This window comes from Dermacentor andersoni, chromosome 1 (assembly GCF_023375885.2).
Source record: "Dermacentor andersoni chromosome 1, qqDerAnde1_hic_scaffold, whole genome shotgun sequence".
Lineage (NCBI taxonomy): Eukaryota > Metazoa > Arthropoda > Arachnida > Ixodida > Ixodidae > Dermacentor > Dermacentor andersoni.
The window spans coordinates 156,027,439-156,041,429 of NC_092814.1; the positions used below are offsets into that span (position 1 = coordinate 156,027,439).

At 45.5% G+C, this 13,991-nt stretch overlaps 1 protein-coding gene across 1 annotated transcript in view; it reads left to right on the forward strand.

Moving 5' to 3' along the window:
* LOC126527668 (proteasome subunit beta type-5-like) overlaps positions 1-13,991 on the forward strand; it is a 57,007-nt gene that overhangs the window by 14,232 nt on the left and 28,784 nt on the right. The window contains exons 4-5 of the mRNA XM_050175522.3: positions 4,374-4,473; positions 13,244-13,273. Coding sequence (XP_050031479.1) covers positions 4,374-4,473; positions 13,244-13,273 — 130 coding nt within the window. The remainder of the gene's footprint in view (positions 1-4,373; positions 4,474-13,243; positions 13,274-13,991) is intronic.

Consider the following 13,991-nt stretch of genomic DNA (forward strand, 5'->3'; position numbering starts at 1 on the left):
GGGTCACAGCTTGGCCTAGGCAATGTTCAAGTAATTCTGTCAGCCGGACCCATTGAAGGGGCCAGGCTTGCTTCTTTAGCGGTGTAGCTAGTAGTGGGGTTATTCCATTGATGTTAATGTTTATCTCGGATTGGTGTTCGGCTGCCTTTGACTGTACAACACTACAACAATTTGTGCTCTTGACATTCATTTTTAACCGTATGTGCCAACAAATTAATTGTTATACCCGTTCAATGCTTTTTGTCTTCAGTTCATAAATAAGTGGCAGCACTATGCATTGAGAAAAGGTTTTGATAAAACTAGTAGCATGTGCTAACAGCTCAAGTAAATTTATACCTTTTTGGCAGCTCCACTGTTGCAGTAAACATGATGCTTCCTGAATGTGAGTTTAACTGACTTAAGTGAGGCAGGTTTCTGGCCCATTTTTCACACATGTAAAGAAAATAAAAATAATTCTTATAAATGCAATTGGCTTGTGGTAATTGCGTAACTAAAAATCCTTCGACATTGTAAGTGATTATACCCTGATTGTATGAGGCACAAAAGAACAGTTGCTCTTAGTAGGAAAGTACAGGCCAAATCCCCATTACAAACTAATTTCACTTGTAAAAACAGGGGTGTAGATAGCAGAAACATATCCTTCATACAGTGCCATGTCTGCACACGTGACTGCTACACGTCTTCAGTTAAAGAAATATCTGCTTTGTATAAAGCCACTCCTATACAAGTTAGACGAGCATCACCTTTCCTTTCTATATGTGCTATGCTCTGTTCTGTTTGGTGCTGCATTGAGTAATGTGCTTTGATAAAAAGAAACCAGGAAGCATGGCAACTTGCTTTTTTGTTCACATCACTCCAGGGCATTATTCCTTACTTTGGCACACTTCCAGTAGTGCTTCAATCGTATAATATTTTATCCTATACACAACTATTCAGTTAACAGCCATTAGCTCGCTTACCTAAAATATTAGCTAAGACAAAGGTTTTCATGGTGCAAAAGTTGCGTTCCATAAGCACCAAGTATTATTTTTTTGCTTATCTCGAATGCTCTTGTTAGTGAGATCTGAATGCCTCTTGCTGTTGTAGTAGTTTTTACCTTTGCATGGCATAATGCATAGTGCATAAACAGCAGCCATGGGGAAGCATGTTCTCTATTATTCACACTGCACACAGATGGTTGTGCCGCAGAGTGGCCAATGCGAAAAACGCTTCAAGGATTATCCCCACAGTGCTTCCATATGGCTCCGTCTTTGCAGTCGCGTTTCTGATGTGTGGACAGCTTGTATTTACACCACGAAAATAAAACCATTTAAAAACGACGGAATATGTTGCGTGGCTCAAAGCACCAGTCAAGTGGTGAAGGATGAAATGAGTCTTAATCCCTTTCTGACGGATGAGGGTCTAAAAAGCAGTGGGCGGTGAAGCTCCCAATAGGCAAGTATGTGATGGTGCCAATGAAGGTTTGTATCGATCACGAAAGCATAAGCATTAAGGTTTTACGACATTGCGGCTGTAGCTTACGTGATTGGGACATTCAAGATGACATGAAAAGACAAGCTAACGAGTCTGCGCCTATGCTCTACGTTGTAAGGCTGTCAGAATGTCACCATAACGGCTGATTACTTGTAGACCCATTAGGCAGCTGTTTCTGGGTTTCGAGTACCAGCAGAAAATGAATGGCGCATTAATGTTGAGAGGTGGTCGATAGCTTTAACAGGCCATTTGTGACACTGCGTACGTTCATGTGACTGTATTTTCAAGTACTCTTCCAGTCTTACTTTTTTAGCACAGTAGCTATGTGACGGGTTTTTAACGTTTTAATCTATCGCGCTTGAAGGACTATGCAGTGCCACTCTTTGGTAGAGCAAAAGAAGCAACTACCATAAAATCCCGAGAGATAGCCCACCTAAAATTGAGAAAAAAATCGAGTGAAAATATAACGTGGGCTAACTTTCAGTGTGCAGAAAAAAAAAGTTGAAAATGTATAGCAGCCAAAGAATGAACACATGCTTATTAGCACTGAATTCATTCATTGTCAAAACTGTCAAGTAAACAGTCGCTGTCACTTTGATACAAAAAGTTGACAACCTCCTCATGTGCGGGTGTTCGACATGGTTGGTAGGACTGCGGAAAGGGGTACTACGAAAGCAAGCTGCTCATGAAGCTCTCCTGTCTTCTGGGCCCGTATTCTGAAATGTTCGCCTTCTGCAAAACTATCACCTTGTCCACGCCTCCGCGAACAGTGAGTGCTGATTGGCAGTTTTGGCAAAACCGGAAAATAAGCAGCGCCATCTCGTAATTCCGGCCTACGTCATTTTAACGTCATGGTGTCGATGGGTGCTCTCGACATGTATAGAATAAACGAACATGTCTTTTGGCGTTCGGTTGGTGGTGGAGTGTAGTAGAGATAAGATAGGTGGTAGTTTATAGTAGCCTTTTTGGTGGCGTCTTACACGCATTCTTTCACGGCGATATTTGTTAATTCATTTAAAATAAAACATTTCACACTTCCTTATTCAATTTATTTTACCTAAAGCGGCTGTAACCAACCGTAGTCACTGCACAGAACCCGTACTGCAGCCACTACACTCGAAAACAACACACCCAAGCCACTCTGCACTCACACGGTGAAGTGTTCGATAGCGCGTGTTGGTAGTGCACGCTGACGTCCCGGGTAAGCTGTCGCTTGATTTATTGAACATGGCTATCGCGGCGGCAAAACTATCGCAGGAGGCGAACGTTTCAGAATAAGGCCCCTGATCCATTGAGGCGGTTCTTATACCGTACCACTTGAAGGAGCGCACGACAACTTCCTCGCTCACGGCTGCCGAAGCCTTGGAAACAGTCGACAACATCCTGTCGTGATGGCTTCTCAAGATTCCCTTAGATGTCACTGCCCCAGCTCGAACAAAGCTTGCCCAGGTCTCCCGAATGCTGTCCTTGAATGGTTTCATCCAGCCCGCGTTAGCTGGCTGCACTATCAATGTGCAGCCACCCAGAATGAATACAATGTCGATGTCCTTTGTCATGAGGGCCTTGCAAATGGCGTTGATCTTGAGGATTGGGGCCTGGTCCAGGACAAGCAGGTGCCGGACCATGCGAGCTTCCTTGCATGCTCTTGTAGCAGACGATTACTAACCGCCCTTCTCGCCACTCTCTCTTCTTGCAGAAATTCAAAAAAGGCAGTCGTCAATCTCCTCGGAAAACACAGATCGACCGCTGTTCAACAAGTGCTTAAACTTTCCTTTTCCGTGACACTCCTGAAGGAAAGTTTCATAAGCACAGTTCCACTGCCCGACTTGCTTTCGGTCTTGCCCAAATTGTCATGCGGTCTTACGTTGCTGCTGGCCTTTCGGTACCATTGGACAACCTCCACTTTTTTCTCCACATTGAAGCTTTGCCGCATCCTTGCGTTCCTGCTTCGCGATGAAAAATGAAATGACGAGAATCGGGACATGTTATTTTATGGATCTTGCATGTGGCCTGCCATAGTTCACTACAAAATTGTGCTAGAAACAGGGGTGGGTTATCTCTTTTGATTTTGCAGTAATGTAATTTCTCTTGATACCAACTACGATGGCTGCATTTTGATGGGGGCGAAATCAAAAACACCCGTGTACCGTGCAACAAGCAAGCGCACCATTCTGGGTATGCATGATAGTCATTTATACTTGCGCGGGGTGCGAAATGTTATAAATTTGAGAATGCCATTTATATATTTACGCGAGGTGCGCAAAGCGTGGCAAGGCACGCTGACAGTGTGACTGAACAATACAACAAAAAGCTCATGCATATTGATACGACTGCCTTCATCGGAACTAAACTCGCATTCCTATTAGGCTTGCCTTGAATGTGCAATGTCTGTACAAACAGCCCTTGAATAGTAGCAGCTTTAGTGCCTCACATCTTGACGGATGCCGCAACGAATGAGATAGCCGGCGTTCAGAAATTCCTTGTCCTCCTCCTCCTCTCTCTCTCTTTTAGAGGTATGAACGTGCTCCATCATGTCTGCTAAAGACATCTGCTTTGCAAAAATGTAGCGTCATCGCTACCTTTTTCCGCAGCCGGTGGAATAAGCTTGGCGTGCTATGACACAAACATGCAGTCTGCAATCCTGATAATCTTTGTGCAGGCCATCATGGATCACCTCGTGCACCCCCTATAGCATTTGGTGCTAAATGTACCACTGTTTTACCAGTGGGGATGAAAAATTGTGGTCAGTTCCTTGCTGTATGACCTTGTATATGATATGTTTTGTGTTATCATTTATTTATCATTATTTCTTTAATGGCCATCTGCATTTCTTGTAAGGGGCATTTCAGTATCAAACATTTACCTCGTTTTCCTTTCCTCCCTGCCTTCTCTTTTCACAGCATATATGAACTCAGAAACCGAGAACGGATCTCTGTAGCAGCAGCGTCCAAGCTACTGGCAAACATCCTTTACAACTACAAGGGCATGGGGCTCTCTCTGGTTAGTTGAGTGCTCTGAATGTCTTCAATTTGAAATTGGCACTTGTCTGTACATCTTTATGCACCTTCCTCAAAGGGACCCTCTAACACAAGTAAGATACCGCTTTTTTGTCATCCGTGTAGAGTGACAGAGTATAGAGTGGGCTTTCCGCATTGTCACACCACCAGTGTTGAAGCATTTATTACTGTTCATCACTATGCTGCCGCAGTTTTCAGTGGTGCTGTTAGGTAACCTATTCTATGCCTTAGACGAGCCGAGTTCATCCACGCGTTTCTGGTAAAAAACGGCCAAGGATGAGCGGTGGTACTTGTTATTTTCTAGCAATGCTACAGACAGGCTGGTTTCGTCTCGGGGCTTTGTCGTAATTCTTGTAGATGGAAGCACACAATCTGTGGGGCAGCACAAACACGAGTGAGTTTATTGTTGCAGATTAACATAAACAGGTTGGCAACTTGGGTCTTTCAAATGGTGCCACCGGCAGCTGAAGCTTTGTTGGTTTCCTTGTGAAAAAGAAAAGCTGCCGAAAAATCGAGTGATTCAAGTGTACTGCTCTTCGACTGAAGACACTGAGATTTTCAATGGACTCGGCTCGTCTTCTGAGAGTGACACTTTTAGTGACTTCGATGTCACAAGGCACTGGTGTGAACTCGATGTAAATAAATCCCCTCCATGCCCGTCTCGCTTCCCATTTTTGGTGGCTCTAGTTACAATGTTTGATGTGGAGGACACAGGTGACCCATTGGAGTACTTCAATGTGTACTCTGCAGGCAAACATAAATTTTCATGTTTTCTTTTTATACCAATCGCACGGTATACAGTACAGGGCTGTTAAGATTCAGTTTTGCAATAATAGTTAAGATTTTGAATAAATGAATACCTAAAACATTCTCAGCAGTGTTCGTAAAAAAAAAATTCACAACGAAAATTTGAGCCATTTTTGGTCAAAATTCTGTGTAATAGTATGGCACGAAAGGGGCTAAAGAAGTACTGTCATCTATCATGCCACTAAAGATCGTTTAAATGCAGAAGGGGTTGCAAATATTCATGATCAGCCTCTGTGGACTATGTTGCACTTTTTCTGTTCATGCTTTTCAGATGCTATCGCTGGTATCTTTCCTGCACATTCGCTGTGTCTGTGGACCTTAAAGGAACTGACAACTGGCCAGAATGTGTTGTGATGTTGATGGAAATGAAATCGCCATGATTTAGTGATATAATCCAGCACGCTTTTCATGATTTAATTAGGAATTATAATTTTAAATTGGCAAAGAAAGTCTCAAAAACCAGTAAGTGGCGTGGCCTGTTGGTGAAATCATGGTACTCCAAATGTAGTATACGAGATTACGTAAGACTACTGTTACTAAGTTCAGCATACTTATTGCTTAAAATTTCAGCTTGTATATTATTAGACACTTGCAATTTATTCTATGTGTATTATGAGGTAAAGAAAAGTCCACACTAACGAGTGGCACACATGTCCCACTATGCGTGGTAGCGCACATAATGCTGTTGTATATGCACAAGTTCGCAAGTAAGTACCCAGAGTTGTGTGCTCTCCCTATGAGATAAGAAATGCTATCGACTAGTGCCATAAATTTGTGGCAACACTACAATATTAGTACTGTGGGGTTCTCCTCCGTGCTCTTAGGACAAAGGAACGACAACACAGTAGCGCAAACAACCACAAGGGCATTTATTGCACCTTTCATAGATCAATGCCTGCTAGCTGAGTTGCTATCCACCAAACATGCCGATGGGTGCGCAACAAATCTAGAAGTACGACTTGCCGCGACCGGATAGCGAGCGAATATGTTCGCCCCATGCTGGATCCCAACGCCTGGTTGTTCGCGTGTACGGTCACGCGAATGGTGGCGCGTTTGAAGGCGGCCACGCGAGACAGTCTCGCAGAAGCATGGATCGGCGCCCGCGCGGGACGTCCGCGTCGCTCGACGATCTCGAATCAAAGAGGAAGCGCCTTGTCTTTCGCCGCCCAAGTAACCCCGCCTGTCGGCGGCGTTAGCAGCGCAACACTCGCGCCATCTCTCGTACTGCGCCTCAACCACTCCGACCGCCGCGGGCGCCAGGCCACGCGAGCCGTGCGGGAAAAGAACATATCGGGGGACGCGTGAGAGTCGCGCATCCCCACATCCCCCCAATCTTAAATCACTACATATTCCGGCGAGACATGTGACACGGTATAACATCAACCTGTGCTTCGCGAACAAGATTGTACATGCAACAGTGGCCGCGCTGAGGAAATGTCCACACGCTGTCCATAACATGCGAGCCGACGTTGTCCCTGGGTACACCGCTGGCGTCCGCCGGTCACAGCAGCAGCTTTGCAGACTCGACGGCACGATTCCCGGCCAGGACTCCGGAAACGGCGACGCAGTAGTCAGAACGAGCAAGCGAGAGCCGCAGTAGCTGTCGGTGACCGCCGGCTCTTTTCAGGCGGCCGCCGAACTCGCCACAGCGTCACCATTGCCCGGTGATGCTGTGGCGATCGTAGTCCGGGGCAGCAGCGCAGATGATGTGCAGGTGACGGCAAACCAGGGGTGACTCTAATCACGCTGCGTGCACTCAACACACTCGGCAAACACTAAAGTAGTGCAAGGGAGAGGAATTCTGCATGCGCATCGCCCACGTGGTACGATGTTCAACTCGGCTAGCAAAAGATCGGGCAGCTACTCAGATGCTAAGTTCACGTGAACGAAGCTCGCTTCCTTGAGTCGAACAAGTAATTTCAATTCGTGCGAGGCTAAATAGAATGAGGGAAGCAAATTGCAACACCTCAACGCCACGGTCCACCAGATTGTGTCCCTCCACGTGCGACAGGCAGCTTCGTAAAGCCTTAGGCCTAAAGCGTCGCTACCCTGACAACAACTGGCATCCAAAAACAACACCCAAAATGAGCGCAACACAGGCAGCCGCGAGGAGACGTCAGCTCTGTGAGGTGGTCCTACTCCGCTCGGTGCACACAGCATCCGAGTTGACGGCGCCCACCGTCCCAGACAGTGTCGGAGCGCCCGGTGCCAGGCTGCAATACCAGTCAGCCCGTAGTGGCACCCGTGGCCCGCGGCCACCCGGCTCCCAGAGCCGCGACTTCATCCGAGTCAAAGAGATAGAAGAAGCTATTTACATAAGAAATTCGGACCACCCACGAGGCTTCCGTACTCACTCGCTTCAGGCTTGGCAATGCTCCACGGGCACTGAGCCTCGCTCTCTGAGGATGCAGACCACGTGGCTCTCGTACCAACGAATGTCATTAAAAAAAACACTTGCGAAAAGGCTTAGCATGTTGACAAGTTCAAACACACTACAGCCACCGTCGCCTCGCTCAAGAAAGCACACCGCCAACGCTAGCGATCAAAATCCGCGCTAGCCCTACACTTCGGTTGAAACAAAGGTTTCGAACGAAGCAAAACTGTTAAATCTATCGTCCGATGCCCCAAGAGCCCCACGTTGGGCAGCCAGATGTGGGGTTTCTCCTCCCGTGCTCTTGGGACAAAGGAACGACAACACAGTAGTGCAAACAATCACAAGGGCATTTATTGCACCTTTCATAGATCAATGCCTGCTAGCCGAGTTGCTATCCACAAAACATGCCGATGGGCGCGCGACAAATCTAGAAGTCCGACTCACCGCGACCGGATAGCGAGCGAATATGTTCGCCCCATGCTGGATCCCAACGCCTGGTCGTTCGCGTGTACGGTCACACGAATGGTGGCGCGTTTGAAGGCGGCCACGCGAGACAGTCTCGCAGAAGCATGGATCGGCGCCCGCGCGGGACGTCCGCGTCGCTCGACGATCTCGAACCAAAGAGGAAGCGCCTTGTCTTTCGCCGCCCAAGTAAACCCCGCCTGTCGGCGGCGTTAGCAGTGCAACACTCGCGCCATCTCTCGTACTGCGCCTCAACCACTCCGACCGCCGCGGGCGCCAGGCCACGCGAGCCGTGCAGGAAAACAACATATCCAGCAACGCGTGAGAGTCGCGCATCCCCACAGTACACATGTGGCTGCGGCTATAAGCTGATCTGCAGCGTCACTTCACTTTCGAGAGCTCGCTAAAAAACATTCTTGATTAGTTAATTACCAAAGCAGTTGGACAAGAAACCACAAAAACACGTAGCTCTTATCGCAGAAATATTTTAACACTTAGAAAAACATAATCGCAGAAACATCGGTTTGATAAACTAATACCTTCTCGCAGCTACGGCCGCACTTGTGTGCCTCCCACCAATGCCGGCGCATAATTGCCATCACGATCACCTATCACTGTTTGCAGCATGCTTGCAGTGAACTACTACATACTGACTGCAGTTTGGAAAATTCTGATAAAGAATGTTCCGCAGCGTTTTCTGCTTTACCACTTCATGATTAGACACTCTGACTGGTAGGCTTTCCATAGCACAAAAAAAAAAATGGATACCATGAAAATTGGTTGTCAGTCCCTTTAATAGAGGCTGTGGGCTGCTTCGTACAGGGAAAGCGGATAAAGTAAAGAACTGTTTCTGTATGTACAACATAGTGACTTGGTAAAAATATCAGTAGTTTGTTTGTGAGCGACTTTCTTCAAAGAGTTTGTCACTCTGCCCTGCGCACCAGCACTGCTAAGTCGTGTAGAACTGCAGGGTGGCCAGGCCCGACTGTTTGACCAAGTCGCACACTGTTTTGTGAGCTGCCTCCCACACGTGAGGGGGGCCATGTGGCCATATTTTCATCTTGGCGCTGTCGGCCGCCAGCCTGTGCGCGCGGTAGCAGCTCAGAAGTTCCTCCCATGGTACCTTTAAAAGCACTGCGCAACAGGAGCTGGTGTTAGAGGGTCTCCACTTCACCACACTTGTTCCAGGCATTCGTAGCCATGAGACCAAGGCATTGCCTGCGTGCTTGCATCCACACGCACCCGACGCGCAACGGTAGCAGCCCTGTTAAAGGCCAACCGCAATTAAATTTTACTTTGACTAAATTGGTTATAAATAAATAGTATGTACTATATACCACTGAAGCAGTCTTGGAAAAGCCTCAGTTCTGGTAATTGTAAAGTTTTCATATTAGCAGCCTCTAAACAGCACCTAAGTATATGACGTGTGCACCTGGTGGTTAGTAGCCATGACGCAAATCCCAGCAAATTGCCTCCACAATTTTTCAGTGCGCTGCAGGCAGCCACAGGCACCCACAGGCACCCACAGGCGCCACTCAATCTAGAAAGTCATGCCGAGCATTCTAGGTCGTGTGTCAGTTCTGGCAAGCAGTAATTGACATTCTTTTTTTCTTTTTTTCAGTTTTGGTATAACAAATGTCTGCTTTTGTGAGCCTTTCATGATTCTTCCACTCATACTTAAAGTATAAAATTTTGCATAGATGCTCCTCTGTATCTCCACTATACTAAAGGGAACGTGACACGGTCACCCAAAAAATTTGCACTTTGCCACAACAAATTGTAGTAGAGGGTTTATTATGGCTATACACGTGTAAAAACTGGGCAGTAGAAGCGCATTTCTGTCCAAAATATGAGCTAGAACTCGCCGGCTCCAAGCTCCACCCTCAGGCACCGAGCGCCATATTGCCATGCCATTTGTGACATCAGCCACCACACCACGCGAGGTCGGAGCACAGCTGCCATTTGTTGCTCCACATATTGCGTGCCTTGTCTTCGACATTGCCAACTTGCATGAAGAATCAAGTGACAAATATTTGAGCAGCAGAAGCAGTGATGGCGTCACATACGCTGTGCATTTTGACTTTGACCCCATTGCCACCAGCTGAAGTGATAAAACATGGCCTCTGAGATTTGTGCACGTTGGCTGGCACACACAAATCTTGTAGGCCATAAACGAAGGCAGCGTAGTAAACGTGGTCAACATAGATTGCGACATCGGTGTTGCTTGAAATGCTGCTGATGCCTTTCCGCACTGTAGAGTACCATAGCTTTATTTTTCATATTTCATACGTGCAGCGCTGCTTAGTCAGCCTTCACAGGAGACGAAGTCTCGTGCTGCATCACACAATGCAGATTGTTATGTGCGTAGATTGTTTCCTGGCATGCATTCCATGCATGCATGTTTCTTGGATCCATACTCAACAAAACTGATTTTGTTAAGCTGCCATGCTTTCCCACCAGATTTTTTTTTTCTCTCTGTGTAGTTGCGTGGGGCATATGTAAACAAATGCCCATGCACATGTGTCCATGGCGCAAGGATCTTGCGAAGTGTACACTTTTGCTGAACCTTCACTTGAACTTGCATTATTACAGTCTATATTGATTTAAAAAATAGCAAGGCTGATGTTTGGCCGGGGCACTGCCTGCCGGATGGGTTGGTGCGCTAACACGGCCGGCATCCTGTCTTGCCGCAGCCTCAGCTTTCTCACGGGTATCCCAAACTTGGCAAGCAGGTGCAAATCATTGTTGTAGCTGTGTTTCATGAAGTGTTCTAAGAACCATACAAAAGCGTCAGGTGAGTGCCAGTCTTTCTTGCCGAGATTCATCTCCCAAGCCTTACGCTTGAGGAACCTGAAGAACAATATGGAGCACTCCTTGCTCCGTTCACTTTGACACCCCACAGAGCTACATAGGCACCACAGAGGCATTGTTTCAGACGCTGCAAGTTGAACAATTGCCATGGCAAGCTGAACAAAGCAGAAGTTTCCTGCATGCGTGCACAGCTGAAACACTGGTTCTTTACTGGAAGATAAATGCTCGCTCGGCAAACAAGCAGCTTGGGACGTCACAGCTCGCGTGCTTGCCAGTGTTGCTCGACTGTAATGCTTTTCGAGTGTAATATAAAAAATTCGATTACAAATTACGTGCTGGCTCAAATGGGCTAAAATTGTGCCACCGTGTTCTTGAACGCACAAGGCTTACCTCTCACAATATAGAAAATTGGTGTCATGTCCTCTTTAAACAAGGCTTTTTGCACGGTGCAAAATTCTGTTGCAGTTGGCCTTTAACTGCAGTCGCAATAATGTGCAGATGTGCTGTCAAGGGACCATATAACAATCAATTTAATTTGCCATCCTTTCTCCTCTTCTTCACTGGCTATGTCCACTTGCGTACAGCGACGAGCATTTTACAAAATCAAGCTTGCAGAACTTTGCCAGCATACTCAGGTAACACTGTAAGACGTGTTGCATCACTACTTGAGCATGCAAAGAAGGATTAGCATTGACAGCTGGGTTAGAGAAAGCAGTCATCTTGCTGAGGAAGATATGGCAGAAAACAATATTTTGCAATCCTTTGGCAGTACACAGAGGGCTTTTACATTGCCTTACTCAGTGGTCACTAAGAGCACACCCCTTGCTTGATTGAGTGAGTGAGATTGAGTGAGGAGTCTGCGATTCACATTAGTTCCCTGCGCATTTATCATTGACTGTTTTCACAATTTTTTCTCTTGTTTGCTCTGAAACTTGTCTATGTTCGCTGTGTATTTATCCTCAGCTATAGTGCCACAATTTTTCTCTTGCTGACTGGGATTGATCACATGTGTCTGGTCCTGAAATAAAATTCCTGTGTTGTACTGCCACGTTCCCTGCATACTTTCTTTAGCTTGGAAACGAGCGTAAAGCATGCAGGTTGTCCTGGGCAATCATTGTAACATTCTGAAGCTCTCTCTCTTTTTATTTCTTTCTTTCTTTCTTATTATTTTTTCTTTTTTTTTTCCCTGGCATAAATATAGGGTGACGTCGGATACAAGGAAAAAATTAAGTCCAGCATTGAACAACATCCTCTCAGTTTATTTCAGTGCTCTAGAATATCAAATTGAAGTAAAGTATCGTACTGCTAGAGCATTAGAAAATCTGTTCCTTTGCACATTTTGCTGAACGTCGCCTCATCGCACAATCAGGTCGAGCAATGAGTACTTCGTAGCTCATGTTATCTAAATGCATCATAGAGTCATAGCATGCTATTCGACATAAATAAAACAAGGAAAGCGCAAGTGAAAGAATCGTACGGTAACAGCCACATCCCACGCTGCACGCATACTGCGACAGTTGCCCAAGCGTCGACAGCAGCGCCGCCACTGCTGGCATGATCACTTGTTACTCTCGGAGGCAGCTGATACTCTCGCCTCCCAGTCTAGCCACCATAACAGAGAAATCCACTTTCTGAGACCAAGATGGCGGCGCGCTGTTCCAGAGATATTGTCGCTTGAAAAACTGTTATTTTTCGATTTTCGCAAAACATTTCGCAACCTTGGCTGATAACACAAATTTTTTAGAGCACTTCTACGTGGTTTACAGTGATGATATTTTGGAAAAAGAGTTATGGAAACTCAAAATATGATCTTCAAAAAATTTATTTTTTGCCCATTTTTCGTGATGCGAAAGCTGCGTCCCCCCTTAAATGAAAGTGCCTTCCTTTTCCGCAACGCCATAGTGTCGGCGCCGCACAGCAGATGCTCTGAAGCGAGTATTTTCAGTGGCGACATACAGTGGTTATTGAAGGCATTGCCAACAATGCTACATCAGTCATGCACTGTCACAGTTTTTAGGTGTAACAATGGCAAAGGTAAAAGTAACAAACAGGAAGCAAATACATATGACTGTTATACTGTGAAGTAGGAGAGGCTCTCCCTTCAGCTTTGTTATAGTGAGGTGTCACTGTCAATTTCAAATGTTGCTTTTCATAAATATACCAAGCATTGATACTGATGTGCTGATAGAAATTATTTGTGTCAAGTAAAAATGTTTAAATTCAGACAAATACTGTCATAAGACATAACATTGTCTTATATTTCTCATTCTTATGTGCACATGTCTTATTTCATTTCTAGGGCGTCATGATCTGTGGTTGGGACAAACGGGTAAGACAAGCATTTGTTGTTTCTCCATTTTTTTTTATTGTGTTAAAGCTAGGTATGGGTTTTGAATACGCATTGAATATTTCACACTAAGATATTATGTAACAGGCAACTAGTAAAGTCTGTTTACTGTTCAGTCTCCTAAACAAAGTATCGCAAATTATCAGAAGTGAAATAACAATGAAAGCTTTTGAAGCATTGCAAAAACAAAATGGGCATTACAAGCTTCATTTTCGGTTTCATGGTGTAAGCTGACAACCTGTGATTTTTGCTTGTAGTCTGCAATTTAGTGTTTCTTGCAGTCTAGTCATGCAGCAGTTTTATCTTTTGTGCTGCAACCAGTGATGTTTGCCTCGCAATGGACCCTTTTATGTGTATACGGCTCACAAGTCCTTCAGCAGCTTTTTCTTTTATTTTTCCACAATTTACGGTGTTGTTTCTTTTAACAATTTAGTGTTTTTGGAAAGCCAGTCATACGGCAGTCACTCATTCTTGGAAAGCTTGTTTGCAACCAGGCCATAAAGATGTTGAGGGGCTATTCGTGCAGTTCTTTTAATGGCAGTTATTGATCTTCTTTAAAACTGAACCTAACTGTCCATGATGGTACACTCTTTTTTTCACTAATCTTTGCAAGCATGATACTTAATTATACCGGAAAAAGTATTTTTGCTGTACATATATGCATCCGCATTTGACTATTCTATATGCGGTTCGATATTTG